Here is a 17430-nt window from a genome sequence, read left to right as displayed (position 1 = left end):
CAGGTTTCCTGAGCCCTGCAACATCCACTTGGTAACTGTTAAATCTCAATCCAGCTCCCACAGTGCACTTGGGAGCCTGATTTAAATACGTTAATGAAGCGTCCCGAGGACGAGACAATAGCATGACATGTAACCCGCTGCCGTAAAAATGGCAACGGGTGCGTACGTGTATCCCATTTTAAAATTTTTAACCCCTTTATCCCAACCCTCTCTTGCCCATCATGGGGGTTTAATATCGAGGCCATCAGACGTAGATGCTCTTTGTATTTAGAAGATTCTCTGTCTTCTTCTGTAGTAATCTTTACCTAGCAGATGTAAAAGGGTACTTTCACAAGTACAAAGTATATTCAGGACAGAGAGTAAGAGATCATATAAGTCAGCTACAGGCAGAGATAAGTGTGTCACTTAACTGTAACTGAGATCAGGAAAACCAGCTAGCTCAGATACTGTCACTTGTGTGTAAAGTGGATACAGCCGGAACAGAGAATCTGAGTTGAGCAGGTAACCCCGTCACCGAAGGGGCTGACAGACTTGACGTCCACTGTCCCAGATTAGGCATATCAACTCAACCACACTGCTCAAAATCATATAAGCTTTAGAAACATTGCTAACCACAAGCACAAGGACTCTAACCTATTCAATAGACTGGCCATCCAATGTTGTTAGCTTGTCAGCTATCTAAGGAGTTTACTCCTAGAGTAATCTCACCAATTTGAGGTAGTCTCAGACACTGATCTCAACTAATGTTTGATATTCAGCAATCTAGTTAATGCTGAATTAGTGATATATTGAGCTGCCTTTACAACCTCTGTTATTTAATTGATTAAGTAACTATTAATTATGTTATTCCAGTTGCTAGGTAACCCTGTCTATAACGATTTCTAATTATTAATTATTTGTATACTCAATGTATAGATTTAAGTAGTGATAATTGTGATTTTGTAGTTAATAAATAGTTGTTAGTGTATGACTTGTCATCTGATTTCTTCTTTGATGATTTGGCAACAAAGGGTTCTTTCAATCACTCAGTAACTTGTGGGTATCATAATTGACGGTTGGTGAGGTAAACCCAAATTCAATCCAAATTGGATGATGCAACACAGTTTGGTGAACCACACTTAGGCATCAGTCACTCCTAGACTTAAACTGGGCAATAAATCTCAGATGGTTCCTTAGTGATGAGTTAAGGTGAAGGGCTTAAGGATTCGTCTGGTTGCTTGACTTATTTGTCGGGATACTGAAACCCAGTGTTCTTACACTAAGTTGGTGCAATGCCATGTCATGTAATGCAGCAAGAAGATGTGGATTTGTAAATGCAGGTCTAATATCAAACTAGTCATTGATGAAGGGGAGAAAACAAAGGAAGAATTGTTGAAACAGACTACTGTCAAGCATTTGCTGTTGGGCAATTACAGAATGCTATTGTCAATGGTCTGGGAGACCCCTGGCCACCTGATGCTATAGAGAGGTTGGGTTAAAGAAGATAGAAAATAACAGTAACAATAAAACTGGTGGATAAAAATATTAAAGGAAAAATAATTAATACAAGTCATATCTCATCTTTTGGTATGTGGGGACCTGGGTGTCCTTGTACACCAGTCACTGAAAGCAAATATGCAGGTGCAGCAAGCAGTTAGGAAGGCAAATGGTATTTTGGCCTTCATTGCAAGAGGATTTGAGTATAGGAGCAAGGATGTCTTACTGCAGTTATACAGGGCCTTGGTGAGACCACATCTGGAGTATTGTGTGCCGTTTTGGTCTCCTTACCTAAGAAAGGGTATACTTGACATAGAGGGAGTGCAGCAAAGGTTCACCAGACCGATTCCTGGGATGGCAGGACTGTCGTATGAGGAGAGATTGGGTCGACTCGGCATGTATTCACTCGAATTTAGAAGAATGAGAGAGGATCTCATTGAAACATATAAAATTCTGACAGGGCTAGACAGACTCGATGCAGGGAGGATGTTTGACCTGGCTGGGGGGGGTCCAGAACGAGGGGTCACAGTCTCAGGATACGGGGCAGGACATTTAGGACTGAGATGAGGAGAAATTTCTTCACTCAGAGGGTGGTGAACCTGTGGAATTCTCTACCACAGAAGGCTGTGGAGGCCAAGTCACTGAATATATTTAAGAAGGAGCTGGATAGATTTCTAGACACAAAAGGCATCAAGGGGTATGGGGAGGGAGCAGGAATATGGTATTGCGATTCAGCCATGATCATATTGAATGGCAGAGCAGGCTCGAAGGGACAAATGGCCTACTCCTGCTCCTATTTTCTATGTTTCTATGATTCTTGATCAATATACAAATTGCTACGGTAGCCATAAAAGAGTTAACAAACAAAATTCCACTTTAAAGTGTTTTTTTAAAAAAAAAGGCCCTTGGGGTGGAGCGAGACTGGCACAGCAGTATTTATTATCCATCCCTTGTTGCCCTGAGGAAATCAAGAGTCAACCCTATCATGTGGAACTGGATGCATGTGTAGGCTAGACCGGGTAGGGGGTGACAGGTTCTCTTCCCTGAAGGATCATGGTCATTTTATCTGCTGACAGCCCACTAATTACCATATGTATTGGATTCAGTTTAACAACTTGCCATAGTGGGATTTGAAATCACAACCTCTGGGTTGCTATTCCATTTCCATAACCAAAGGACTACTCCACTTACAGACCTCATACTGTACATGCTATTATAGTAAAGAGATGAACACCAGTGAATCTTATTAAGTGAATACAAAAGTCAGCTTTGAAAATTATAAACAAACAGATCTTGTTTCTCTGATCTCCTCTATAAAGACTTACTGAGATAGCATGACAAAATGCAGCAACAGAAGCCAGTTGCCTGGCAATTTCAGACACTCTTACCGTCGAGAATTTACTTCAGAGGATTCATTGAAGGACAAGTTCCAGAGATCAGTCATTTCCAGCTGAGAATACTTGTAGGCCTTCCATGCTAGAGGAGAAAGCCAGTTCAGGGTCATAAAAGAGAACAGGCCTGAGTTGTCAATTGGATGCTTGTGCCTGAAAGAAAAAAAGAGACCTTTTAAACTGACAGCAGCTGAAAGTTGTCTTAACCATTTGACACTAGTGCATATGTCAAGGCTTTTTACTCTGGATGATAAATACATACATTATGGTTAAGATGTTATTTTGTTCACTGTACTGTTAGTATTAATTAGTTACAATATTAATCCCATGTTTTATTGATACTATTCAGTAGTAGAGGAACTTTGCACTTGCGTTTATTATACATAAGGTTAAATCTCATGGGATCCAAGGTGAGGTAGCCAATTGGATACAAAACTGGCTTGACGACAGAAGACAGAGGGTGGTTGTAGAGGGTTGTTTTTCAAACTGGATGCCTGTGTCCAGCGGTGTGCCTCAGGGATCGGTGCTGGGTCCGCTGTTATTTGTTATTTATATTAATGATTTGGATGAGAATTTAGGAGGCATGGTTAGTATGTTTGCAGATGACACCAAGATTGGTGGCATTGTGGACAGTGAAGAAGGTTATCTAGGATTGCAACGGGATCTTGATAAATTGGGCCAGTGGGCCGATGAATGGCAGATGGAGTTTAATTTAGATAAATGTGAGGTGATGCATTTTGGTAGATCGAATCGGGCCAGGACCTACTCCGTTAATGGTAGGGCGTTGGGGAGAGTTATAGAACAAAGAGATCTAGGAGTACAGGTTCATAGCTCCTTGAAAGTGGAGTCACAGGTGGATAGGGTGGTGAAGAAGGCATTCGGCATGCTTGGTTTCATTGGTCAGAACATTGAATGCAGGAGTTGGGATGTCTTGTTGAAGTTGTACAGGGCATTGGTGAGGCCACACTTGGAATACTGTGTACAGTTCTGGTCACCCTATTATAGAAAGGATATTATTAAACTAGAAAGAGTGCAGAAAAGATTTACTAGGATGCTACCGGGACTTGATGGTTTGACTTATAGGGAGAGGTTAGACAGACTGGGACTATTTTCCCTGGAGAGTAGGAGGTTAAGGGGTGATCTTATAGAAGTCTATAAAATAATGAGGGGCATAGATAAGGTAGAGTGTCAAAATCTTTTCCCAAAGGTAGGGGAGTCTATAACGAGGGGACATAGATTTAAGGTGAGAGGGGAGAGATACAAAAGGGTCCAGAGGGGCAATTTTTTCACTCAAAGGGTGGTGAGTGTCTGGAATGAGCTGCCAGAGGAAGTAGTAGAGGCGGGTACAATTTTGTCTTTTAAAAAGCATTTGGACAGTTACATGGGTAAGATGGGCATAGAGGGATATGGGCCAAGTGCAGGAAATTGGGACTAGCTTAGTGGTATAAACTGGGCGACATGGACATGTTGGACCGAAGGGCCTGTTTCCATGTTGTAACTTCTATGATTCTATAAGCAGGAATTTGCCCTTAGGAAGCTTTTTGTGTTATGCTGAACTGAAGGGAACAAGTTGAGCATCAGCAATAGTATTTTAAAATGGGCACCAACTTTACAAAAAGTTGAACTTTTATTTGCATACACAATGCCCAACAATGTAAACTGATCAGAATAATTGCCACATCCTCACCCTTAAATCTGAGGGCAGCTGGCATATGACTGATCTGGTCGTTCAACGCCACACCTTGCTAGACCACCTAAAGGGATACCATGCCTCCCTCTCCATGGCCAAATCTTCCTACTAATCTAGAATTATTCTGAATGATAAGGGAAATTATCATTCCAAACTCCTTGCATCAATAACAAACTGCCTCCTCTGACCCCCTTCATTTCCCAACATCAAGTGTGAATGGAGTTTTCAAAGATTGAGACTATCTGCTCAGCCACCTCCTCCCCCTCCACTCCATCACTCATCACCCTGCAGTTTCTCCCTCCTTCCCTCATTAAGCTCATCTTCTCCACAAGACCCACTGTGCACATCTTCAACTCCCTCCTGACCCAACTCCTTACCACAGCACCTATTAACATCTCTATGAAGCATCATGTAACATTTTACCATGTTAAAAGGTGCTAGATAAATGGAAGCTATTGTTGTTGACCTGAGGATCTGGAGATTGACTGAAGAGGTATGTTGCCATGAAATAATGGCAGACACTCCATGGGATAGGGGATGAGTCGACCTTCATTTTCCCAAAGGGCAATCAAGATAAGTATCTGATTGAGCAGACCAAAAGTTGCTTTTAAGTTTTGAAAGTAATTTACCCCACCATCAGCACGGTGATGAATTGTTGAAAAACTAGTATGGCTGTTCAAGGATCGTTTTCCTGGGGCAGGGGTGGAAGGACCCAAGTACGTTTTGGTTTAAAAATGTAACCTATTTTGATGTTAAACAGAACTCTTTGGGGCTTATAATGTGACTTAAGCACTGACATCATTGCACCACTTCAGGTATTGGTGCATATTATGTGCACTGCGCATCATAAGAAATCCCAGAAGTGCTTGATGCTCTAACAGCCTGTGTACTAGCTGCACGCAAAGCTCATTAATGTACTCAAATTAAGGCAGCATCCCATGTGTCTGTAGAATGCTATAGATGCTGAGTGCCCGCCGGAAGGAAAGCCCATCCCCTATTGATAGGTGTTGCCTCGTAAAGGGGTGACACGTTGTCTCCATCACTGCTAGTCCCTGCTATTTTCCTTCTCACCCAAATGGTAATTTAGTTTTTAATGTACCTTACATCTTAAAGGTAGAATCCATCTACTGGATCTGCTCCTTTTCCATGGATATTTCATACCAGATTGCCTTCATGGGTATCTCTCTATATTTGCATGATTGGAAGAGGAGTTGGAGGTTCAGAGGAGGCATGCAGATAGCTGCATTTGCAAATTGGGAAAATTAGTGGCACTCTTACATTGCCACCCTTCTGTACAGGGTCAATCAATTAAAGACGTCAGAAGGATTGCGTCCTAAAATTGTACACACTCATGGAACCAGGACAGGGGCAGCTCCATCAATGGCTGTTAATATAACATCTGCCCTCAACTTGTATGCCACTGAGTCCCTCCTAAATATAGATGCACATATTAACCATATATCCCAACCTGTAGTACACAGTTGCATCACACAGATCACAGATGCCTTGGTCACCCACACTACTCAATTCCCTTTGAGAAAAGCAGTTTGTCTGGATTCTCCAAACTGCATGGTCCTGTCCTACTACTGTTGTTCTGGTCTGGCATGCTTACTTACTTATGTGTTGTTCGGAAGGGTTTGAATAGATGGAGACTTTGGTGGTACTTCCCCTTGTGCACTTTTACCTCCTCCTCCTCCTCTTCCTCCAGCATCTGCAAGTTAGAGTTGGCAGAACTGCTAAAGGGAAAATCTTCTTCTCTACATTCTTCCTCGGGTGCATTTGGGTAAAATATCTGATTCTAACAAGAGAAAAACAATGTTGTAGGGCCATCATAAATAAGTTTGAAACCTGTAATTATATGGCAGAATAATTTGTGCCTTCTACCTTACTGGTACCACGAGTATGAAGGGCAAAACTGGGCAATTGTGTGGAAGTTTGAGAAAACTGAATGGTGCAATGGGTTAGCTTTAGGGATTTGGATTTGAATCCAATCCAGATCGATGGAATAAAAATCTATCTCTGTCTGTTGGCTATATATAAAAGTGAAATGGGTTTGAATAATTCCAACCAGTTCCTCGTGGGCGAGGACGCACATGAACCAAACAGCTTGTAATTTCATATTAAATTAACAATCTCAATCAGAAAATCTGTAAGACAGCTGCTGTGGGAAATGGAAAAAAAACTGACTGGGCAGTAGGGATGGACTCCTGATTGTAGCGATACGGTAGATTGTTGGAACTGAATTGTGAAAGCTTTCTCAGCATTTTGTCAGGTTATAACTGACCTTGGGAGTGCTCCATGCCAGCACTGAATGCTTGAAATGGGCAAGTGCTTCACATCCCAACACAAACATCATTCACCATGATGAGCACACAAATTCACTAAAACAAAATGCGGTAGTTGAATCAATAGTGTTTTTTACTCTACGCCTAAATAGTAATTCTGTTTCATCAATACAGATCCAGCACTGATCAATGAAATACAGTTGCTTTACATGTACTGCATGCATAACTTTAACACTGATTTACTTCACTCTCAAATAAAACATGGGTCCACTTCTGCACCAATTTTAATATACTGTACCTCTACAATACCATAACAATAAATCTAAACTCCAGCCCTCTGCCTGCTCATCTCACCTCCCAACTGCTACAGCGTGAATTATCTATTTCCCACATTGTCTATTTAAATGTCTGCAAAACAAACTTCAGAGTTTTTCTCCAAGACCATCAAAGGCTTTCCAGAGTACTAATGGATTTAACTTGCCATTTTCCATTTACCTACAAATTATGTTGATATTATACAATTGGAAGAAGAAAGCCAGAACTTGTTCTTAAAATGTATTTCCATTGCCAAACTATACATCAAGCTATGTTTAAAGGGCTTGTTAATAAATGCTGGCTAACTCAGACTTCAGAAAGGCTCACTCACATACTCTCCATTCATTTTATACAGACACCCACTAACCACTAAGCAGAAATAATAACACTGCTCCTATTTTATTACCAATCAAGTAAATATTTTACTGCAGCAAACTGTCCCTTTGTCCAAGCCTTAAATTGGTTAATACTGAAATTTGCAACAAAAAGACAATACAATGTTCCTCGTTGAGATTTATTTTACATTAATTATCCTTCTCATGGAAGTTATTGTAAATGGGTTACTGCAATAATATTACAAGAGGCGAGCGAGCAGATTGGCCCATAATCAGAATAAACCAGGTGCCAAGTTAAGAGTTGGCTTACTTCCAAGAAATAAAATGCAGCAGCACTTTATTGCAGCCTTAATGGGTAATGCTGTAGACACACTTTATAAACACATGTCCTCGGAGTAAAAAATTGTTAGAGTTTACAGCACTTTTTGTGTGCAGAGATGGTGGAGTCGCATTTTTTTCTTTCTCCACTCTGTAAAAGGAGCATTTTTAGCATCAGAGTTCAAGGGTAAACCTTAGCTTGTATAAATCTCCTGAAAAACTAAATAACCACTACTGAAATAAATACACCAAGTTAACCATTTACTGTATTAAGGAATGAATCCAATCACCTGCAATTTAACTTTGCTATTTATTTAGATGTTTAAAAATTATATTGCTCACACTACAAGTTAAAATCCAACCAGCTTTTGTTACTGCCTGTAGTCTTAAATCTATCCACCGCGTTTTGTTTTTAATTATGACGAAATTCTCTTATTTTTTTTCTTTCACCACTTTTTCTCCCGTCCTCAATGAGGTATAGTTCCATGGAAACCTTTTGGTATTTTTCCCCAAGTGGAAATTATTCATGTGTGGGGGCATCATAGCAGAGGCCAATCGTGTCCTCACACAACACCCCCACATGCAGACTTCCAACAGAATTTGCTGCATAGTGATCAGGGGTCAGAACCTGGACAGAATTTCCCCTCCCTACCTTAGGGGAACAACAGTCTATTGTTGATATCAGCTAATTCAGCACAGACTGGGGATCCAACTTGAACCTTCCTGGTCTGTATGGGTAGCTACTTATTGGATATATTCTCAGCTACAGGGGGAGTCAAGGATACAATTTTCAACATAAATGTGTACATCACAGTGATGCATTATGATTCATCACAAAGCTGTACAAAATGATGTTCTCCAACACTTACACTAAAAGGAAAGAAAGACTTTCATTTATATAGCACCTTTCATGACCTCAGGACGTTCCAAAGCGCTTTATAGCCAATGAAGAACTTTTTGAAGTGTAATTACTGTTGTAATGTAGGAAACTCGGCAGCCAATTTGCACACAAGGTCCTAAAAACAGCAATGTGATAATGACTAGATAATCTGTTTTTTTAGTAATGTTGGTTGAGGGATAAATATTAGCCAGGACGCTGGGGAGAACTCCCATGCTCTTCTTTGAAATAGTACCATGGGATCTTTTACCTTCACATGAGAGGGCAGACAGGACCTTGGTTTAAAGTCTCATTCAAAAGACTGCACCCTCTGACAGTGCAGTACTTCCTAAGTATTGCACTGTAGTGTTAATCTAGATTTTGTGCTCAAGTCTCTGAAGTGGGACTTGAACCTACAGCCTTCTGACTCAGAGGCAAGAGTGCTACCACTGGCCAAGGAGAACAGCTTAGGAGGAGAGGTGGAGAGATAGAGGGGTTTAGGGATGGAATTCCAGAACGTTGTGCCTAGACGGCTGAGGCATGGCCACCAATGGTGGGGCGAAGGAAGTGGGAGATGCACAACAGGCAGCGTCACACTGGTGCACTAGCAAGTGTTCTTGTGAGGTTGGGTCTGAGGCATATTGTTGGTCCAGAGTGGCGGCAGCTTTACTTTTGATCCTGCTGTACTATGCCTGACCTGGGAGTGCATTGATGCTGACACTAAGTTTGAGATGGGAAGAGTTCATTCCCCAAATTAACATCCCTCATCTTGATGAACACAAAAAAAATTATAAAATAAAATTTGAAAACCATTCACCACAGACACTGCTCATGTGTTTTACCAACTTGGCATGTAGTCTAAGAATAGATTAATGTACTAAAGTACAGCAACTTAAACTTCATAACACAACAGAACCATAGAAAATCACTGCAAAAATTCTAACCATTGTTCAAAAGTAGATCAGGGCTCCCACTGAAGTATCCAGACTTCCTCATGTAGGTCATAGCAAACAGTTGAAAGAAGAAGGATCCCAATTTTATAAATGTTATTTGGTGGGAAAAGGAAGCAATTAAAAATTGAACTTTTTAAATGAATATTACACTTGCAGAACTTGCAAGCATTATGCTCGTGCACTGAGATTTTTTTTCCTCAACAACAACTTGCATTTATATAGCCCTTTTAGCATTGAAAAATGTCTCAAGGTGCTTCACAGAGACATAAGCAAAAATAATTGGACAACAAGACAAAGAAGGAGATATTAGGAGAGGAACGTGGAGAGGCATAAGTCTTTAGAAAAGGAATTCCATAGTGTGGGGCCTGGATGGCTGGAAGCATAGCCACCAAGGGTGGGGCAAAGGGAGGAGGGAGTGCAAAAGTGACGAGAATCAGAGGAACAGAGAATTTATGTGGTGGGGGGAGGGGGGTTAGCACTGAAGGAGGTTACAAGGTAGGGAAGGGCAAGGCTATGGAATGATTTTAACACACAAGTATAAGAATTTTATGTTTGAGGTGTTGAGAAACAATATAAGTCAACAAGTATAAGGGTAATGCGAATTAGTGTGGGACAGGACACGAACTTTGGATGAGCTGGAAATTTCAGGAGGGTCAAGGATGGGAGATTAGCAATGAGATCATCACAATAATTGAGTCTGGAACTAACAATGGTATGGATGAGGGTTTCAGTGACAGATGGTCTGAGTTTGGTGCGGAAGAGAGTGATATTATAGAAGTGGAAGTTGGCGGTTTTTACGTAGGGAGAGGTTACAGAGTCGTAATCTCAGTTTAAGGATGAAGAGGATTCCAAAGTTACAAGCAGTCTGGTTCAGCCCAAGTCAATGGCTGGGGAGTGGGATGGAGTCAGAGGTAATGGTACAGATTTTGTGCTGAGAGGGTTGATGATGATGATGGCTTCAGTCTTCCCAATGTTTAGCTAGAGGAAATTGCAGCCTATTCAAGACTGGATGTCAGACAAGTGGTCTGACTGCATGGATGCAATGGAGAAATTGAGAGAGATGATGGCGAGGTGGAACTGGGGTTGATTTTAACTGTTCCTGGTTTGGGGGGGGGGGGGTAAAACAGGCAGCTGACCCACTGCTACCCATTTCTCACCCAGCGGGAAGTTAAAATCAACTCCCACAGGTCAGAAGCATCCTGAAAACTTCTTTCTTTGACTGTGCCTTCAATTACCTTCACCATCCTTCATTTCCCAATGTCCCCCTCTTGAGATATTTCATTACATTAAAAATGCTAAATAAATCCAAGTTGTTGCCATTGAAAAGTGTACATGGAGAGTCCCAGCTAGTCCGGGTTCCCTTGTGGAGTAGTAAATGTTTTCCTATTTTTAAAATCTAAAACTTTTTTTTGTTGATAAGCATAATCACACATTAAGCAATGTAACATCATTCCTGAGTACTCGGAAAAATAAACAGATGGTAAATAATTTAAGTACTGGGTGAAATTAATACTGCATGACATAATGAAGAACTATAGGCCAGGGAACCAATCCTTCCTGACAGGACTGTATAAATAAATAAGCAGAACTGAAATAGACTTCATTTAAAAGAATCTCTTCTTAATTAAGAGAAAATCCCAGGGTTTTTCCAATGTTAGTCAAAGTCACAATGTTATCATCCTCTGAATCCTCTACACACACAAACACAAATATATAAGTAATGTTAGGTGTTACTTTTTGTGTTTTTTTAAAACTCTCTTTTACTCTAGATATTTTTGGGGGTTCAGCATCATTAGCCACACCCATTGGTGAACCTTATGAGGGTTATCTTATGAGGAAAAGTTGGACCTATATACATTGGAGTTTAGAAGAATGAGAGGTGATCTTATTGAAACATATAAGATCCTGAGGGGACTAGAAGGGGTAGATGCTGAGAGGATGTTTCCCCTTGTGAGAGAGACCAGAACAAGGGGCCACAGTTTAAAAATAAGGGGTCTCCCATTTAAGACGGAGATGAGGAGAATTTTTTTCTCTCGGAGGGTCGTGAGTCTGTGGAACTCCCTCCCCCAGAGAGCGGTAGAGGCAGGGTCATTGAATATTTTTAAGGCTGAGTTAGATTCCTGATTAACAAGGGAGTCAAAGGTTATAGTAGGTAGATGGGAAAGTAGGGTTGAGGTCAGATCAGCCATGAACTTATCAAATGGCAGAGCAGGCTCGAGGGGCCGAATGGCCTACTCCTGCTCTTAATTTATATGTACATATATTCACTCCCTGTGTCCCAGAGATTGCTTTCATTTGCCCAGATGTCTAAGTAAATTTGTACCGTGCCTAAAAATCGAACAGAAGAGTTGATTCTACAATCCAATAAGGAAGCTGCATTCACAGGGAGCGCGAATCAGAGATACAGCTACAACACTAACACCAATTTCTCAGTCCACAATCCTTAAGAGTGCAGCTCCCCACTGGAAGTGCAGGATCATGGAATATTCTTATAGAACCTTCCAGATTTTATCACATGCCCTTATGTGATATTCCTTTACCTCAGGAGCTGGCAGAATAACACTACACTAGACTGTGATTTAGTCTTTCATTGCCAAACAAAATTTACTAAACAATAAAATATTAAGTGAACAGTAGCAATGTTATATTGTAGATTTTGAAATACTTATTAAGCATAACTATCTCAAGTAATAGAAAATAATCATGACTGCTATGCTAACATAGTCAATCCTACGTAGCAGTTATTTTTCTTTTCTCACTCTCCAGAGAAGCTATTTGGCCTATCACTCTCCGATTTGAACTAGCCAGGCTTTTAAATACTTTCCAGAAAATGACCAGGACTAAATTTAAATTACTATCAGTTTAATCAAAAACCAACCAAACATATTTGAACAAATCTTACAAGATATCTGCAATCAGACTGAATAGCCTGGATATGGCATTGGCTTCTTTAATTTTGTCAAGGTACATGAGAGATTGAAAACCACCTCTATTCACAGGAAAATATATCCTAGTTTATTTCGTAATGTCACAGATTTTAGTCACTTTTAGTCCAAGGACACCTAACTGACTAGTGACTAAAGTCTATAACATCTGTATCAAAATAAACTAGAACATATTTTCCTGGGCTGCATATTCATTGGTGGTACCAATAGGCACTGTGATTTTCCTGTGAGTAGAGGTGGTTTTCAAACCCTTATGTACCTTGACAAATTAAAGAAGCCAATACCATACCAAATTAAATTAATACTGCATGGCCTAATGAAGGTACAGTTCCTTCCAAACAGGAGTATAAATAAATAAGCACAGCAGAAATAGACTCCCATAGAGAATTTTTTAATTAAGAGAAAACCCCAGAGTTTTTCAAATATTGTAAAGAACCTTATCCCACTTTGAAACCCTCCCACACACTTACACAAATGTCTTGTTCTGGTGCCCGGCAGCCACAATAAATTACTCTAAAACTCCATTAAACCTCACTGCCCCATGTATTACAAGTGAAACACGAGAACAAACACGGAGACCGTGTAAACTATAAAGGAGCCAGATAATCTTCACCGTTACCTTGCAATCAATGCATTGTACGGTTTAATTGTGTGGAGTACCACGAAAACACGATTTTTGTTTTGGATTAGGGTGTAATTTGGTTTCACATTTTAAAATGGAATAACAGTGTGTAAGTTCACGATTGGCACGTGTGAAAAAATAGAACAAAATAAATATATTTAATTTACCGTATCGACACAAAAAACACAGTTCGGGGGAGGGTTGCAGACATTCGCTTTCCTTTATGGCGTTTGCATTGTGAATAAAGACAGATTTATTGTGGGGACTCCCTCAGTCACATATCACAAAACACTCCTGACACTTCTAAGGAACACCTCTATGTTCGGCATGTTTTTTCACTTCCTTTTTAGTGAGCGTTCAGGAAGTGGCTGTTTGCAAAGAAATGTGTGAATTGATAACACAAGTATAAGTTGTAATCATCAAAAGGAAACTCATAAAAACCGTTCTTAGCATGAAAATAAGAACGTCGGAAAAGGGAATACAGAATCTCACAGATCAATTCAAGGCGACCTGTGCATGGATTTTACAAAGTTCCAAGATCTTTCTTCCGCCTTTATTTGAAATTTAGTTATTAAAGAGTTGCAGTTATGTTGCAATTATAAGACATGGCACGCCAATAATAATAAATTGCCCAGATAATCATGCGCTCAATACTTAAACCGAGTTAAGGTTAGTGTTAGGAACTATATAACGGTACAGAAACAGACTAACAGTGAAGCTGTTGAATGTGCACTCTGAAATTCCAAGACTATTTAAAGTGGCAGGGATATAATTACAGTGTTATTAATAAACTACTTGTGTGGACTTACAGCCTCGGCCTTTTCCATGTAAGTCTAAGTGATTGTTGGAGAAGCAGATCTGTCTTCTCATCTGTTGTCCTGTGTTCCCACAATGTGATCAGGATCAGCTGGAATTGCAGACACCGTCCTCTGTCCTGTCGTCATTGGCACCAATGCCAATCACATTGCGACATTCACAGCCCTAGTGACAAGGTCACATGAACATAAACAAGCATAGATCGCAATGCAACAGGCAACTGGAGAGAGGAATCGGATTCAAAGGGATTACATGTGACGGAGGAATCATAACACAATTGTCGGGGATAGGACAATAAAAAATGGAAACTCACAATAGGACAGTCAGAATTTGGACAATATATAGATAGAAATTACAATATGACATTCAGTCATGGGACAACATAACTGTGAAAGGAAATCACAATATAGCATTACGTGATGAGATAAGGTAATCATAGAAGTCACAAAAGTTACATCCACATCAACACAGTCAATGATGGGACAACAATTGTACCGAAATCACAGTCAATAATGAGACAATGTAACTATATGAGGAATTAGAACAGGTCGGAATAATGGTAAATCAGAATAATAATAAGACAATCAATTCTATACACTCAGAATCTCACTAAATGATGTAATAAGTAATAACCACCCTTACAGAGCGAATACATGGGTATACTAGTGATCAAGTAATGTAAGTCACTAAAATGTATGTCCTCACATTTCTCCATATTAAATTTCATCTAACATCTATTTGCCCAATCTAAGGTAGTAGGGTCCTATTTAATCTACATCTCTAGCTGGAGCACTGCCGCATGTATATTTCTATGCATTTGTGATTGATGAAGGCCCAGTTGCCTAGTTATATATAGCACAATTACGACAACAACTATTGTGTGTTTATCCAGTATGTTTTGCTGTATCAATCATTCTCATATGTGTTTATATTCTTTGAAACCTGTTAGTATGAACATAATGGCATAGGGACTGACAACTCCTTGTCAAGTGCTATGGCAAGGAGTTGTCAGTCCCTATGCCATTATGTTCATACTAACAGGTTTCAAAGAATATAAACACATATGAGAATGATTGATACAGCAAAACATACTGGATAAACACACAATAGTTGTTGTCGTAATTGTGCTATATATAACTAGGCAACTGGGCCTTCATCAAACACAAATGCATAGAAATATACATGCAGCAGTGCTCCAGCTAGAGATGTAGATTAAATAGGACCCTACTACCTTAGATTGGGCAAATAGATGTTAGATGGAATTTAATATGGAGAAATGTGAGGAAATATATTTTGGAAGGAAGAATAATGACAGGACATATACTCTAAATGGTAAAACTTTAGAAGAGCTAGAGGAGCAGAGAGACTTAAGGGTTCAGATAACAATTTTCAAAACACTCGATCCTAGGTTTTATAAATAGGGACATAGAGTTCAAAAGCAAAGAGGTAATGCTAAACCTATATAAATCAATGGTTAGGCTGAATGAGAATACTATGTGCAGTTTTGGGTGGCCTACTTTAGGAAGGATGTCAAGGCCATGGAAAGGGTATGGGAAAGATTGGAGTCAGCCTTGGCTCAGTGGTAGCACTTACCTCTGAGTAAGAAGGTCATGGTCTTAAGTCCCACTCTAAAACTTGAGCACATAATCTTGGCTGACTCCAGTCCAGTACTGAGGAGATGCTGCCTTTTGGATTAGATATTAAACTAAGGTTCTGTCTGTCCTCTCAAGCAGACACAAAAGATCCCACTGCACCATTCGAAGAAGTGCAGGGAAATTCTCCTGGTGCTGTGGCCAACATTTATTCCTCAACAAACACCACTAAAACAGTTTAATTGATCATTTAAATCATTGCTGTTTGGGAGGCCCTTGCTGTGCACAAATTACAACAGTGACAACAATTCAAAAAAATTGGTTGTGAAGCACTTTGGGACATTCTGAGGGTGCAAAAGGACTATGTAAGTGCACCAGGGCTAACTGGCTTTAGTTTGAGAAGAGACTAGAGAAATTCGGGCTATTTTCATTAGAACAAAAGTTGGGAAGAGATTTGATAGAGATATTGAAAATTGTGAAATGTTTTGATAAGGTAAATAGGGAAAACAATTCCTACTGTTGGTGAAATGGGATCTGGAGACCATAAATTTAAGATAATCAATAAAAGAACCACTAGAGAGATTAGGAGAACTTTTTTACACAAAGGGTTATTAGGGAAGGGAATGCCTTATTAGAAACAGTGTTGGAAGCAAAATCTATAATAGCTTTTAAAAAGGAAGTGGATAATTTTTTGAAAAAATAAAAATGTAAAACAGTATGGGAAAGGATATGGGGAAAAGGCAGAGGAATGAGATTAAATGGATAGCTCTTTCAGAAAGCCAGTATAGTATGATGGATTGGATAACCTCCTTCTTTGCTGTAAAGTACTATGATGCTGTTCTTCTATTTAAACATGGAATGGAACAGGCAAAATTAATGCAGGCTCAAGCACACAGTGGTTCACATCAAAGTGCAAGAGTGCATTCACAAACTATCTTTAGTGTCACGGCAAAGTGGTTACAGTAGCATTATTAGATAACATTAAACTCCAGAACCAGAAGTGGAATTCCCTGCACCTGATAGTTTGAGGACCAAACTGCAGATCACAGACCACAGTGCATATGCAATCATCTGCTGTTTGGGTTCAGAAGTGCAGAGTAGAGGAAAGGTATGGCTGGCAGTTTGCCAGAAAAGCATGAAAAAAATGGAAATTGAAGGATAAAGCTTTGCAGAATTGGTTGTTCCTCCTGGGATAATACTGCTTTTTAAAAATTGTTTACAAATTTTACTAACTGTCCAATGCGTGTGATGTTATGTCATCATGTAGATGCAATGTTACAATAACAATGTCACATTTTGAGATTTTTTTACTTATTTGGCTTAGACGGAGTTTAGAAATATGATGTTGCTATGAAATAAATTTTGTTGCATTGTTGTTAACTTCCAGAAACACACAAGCTATTTGGGATGTTGTTTAGGGTAAATTAGCTGGAATACCAGCTGTCTCAGAATTGTGCTTCTCGCATATCAGATTAACTTGAGGCAATGGGTGGGGGGTGGGTGATAGCACATTCCAGACAGGTTTGGACCTATAATATTGGATGGATTTAATTCATTGTGTACAATAGGAGGCCTAGCTAAACAGGCAATGTAGTTGCCATGGCTCCCACCAAGGTGGGGTGAAGGTTCCTCATTTGAGATGGTAGTATTTGATTTTTCAGCTCAGCAAACCAATCTTTAATGAAAGCCAGGGGCAGGGCGGAGGTTAAGCTTTAGTTTCCTCTCTCTGGAGAAAAAAGAATCAGTCGAGAGCAGGTTTTGGGTCTGCAGCAGTAAGAGAGGGAGAGATGTCTCTTTTTCTAAAGTTGGTGCAAG

General features: G+C 39.9%; 1 protein-coding gene across 1 annotated transcript in view; it reads right to left on the bottom strand.

Moving 5' to 3' along the window:
- The window catches only part of wu:fb13g09 (ATP-binding cassette sub-family C member 5), a 131497-nt gene extending 117265 nt beyond the window's left edge, over positions 1 to 14232 (bottom strand). Inside the window, exons 1-3 of the mRNA XM_067996974.1 lie at positions 14017 to 14232; positions 6174 to 6355; positions 2865 to 3020 (exon numbers count right to left, since the gene is read on the bottom strand). Of these exons, the coding sequence (XP_067853075.1) occupies positions 2865 to 3020; positions 6174 to 6355; positions 14017 to 14034 (356 nt within the window). The 5' untranslated portion in view covers positions 14035 to 14232. The remainder of the gene's footprint in view (positions 1 to 2864; positions 3021 to 6173; positions 6356 to 14016) is intronic.
- Positions 14233 to 17430: the final 3198 nt, after the last annotated feature.

Source organism: Heptranchias perlo, chromosome 15 (genome assembly GCF_035084215.1).
Source record: "Heptranchias perlo isolate sHepPer1 chromosome 15, sHepPer1.hap1, whole genome shotgun sequence".
NCBI lineage: Eukaryota > Metazoa > Chordata > Chondrichthyes > Hexanchiformes > Hexanchidae > Heptranchias > Heptranchias perlo.
Note: the sequence above shows the minus strand (reverse complement) of the source record. Positions and strands in the feature narration are given on the sequence as shown.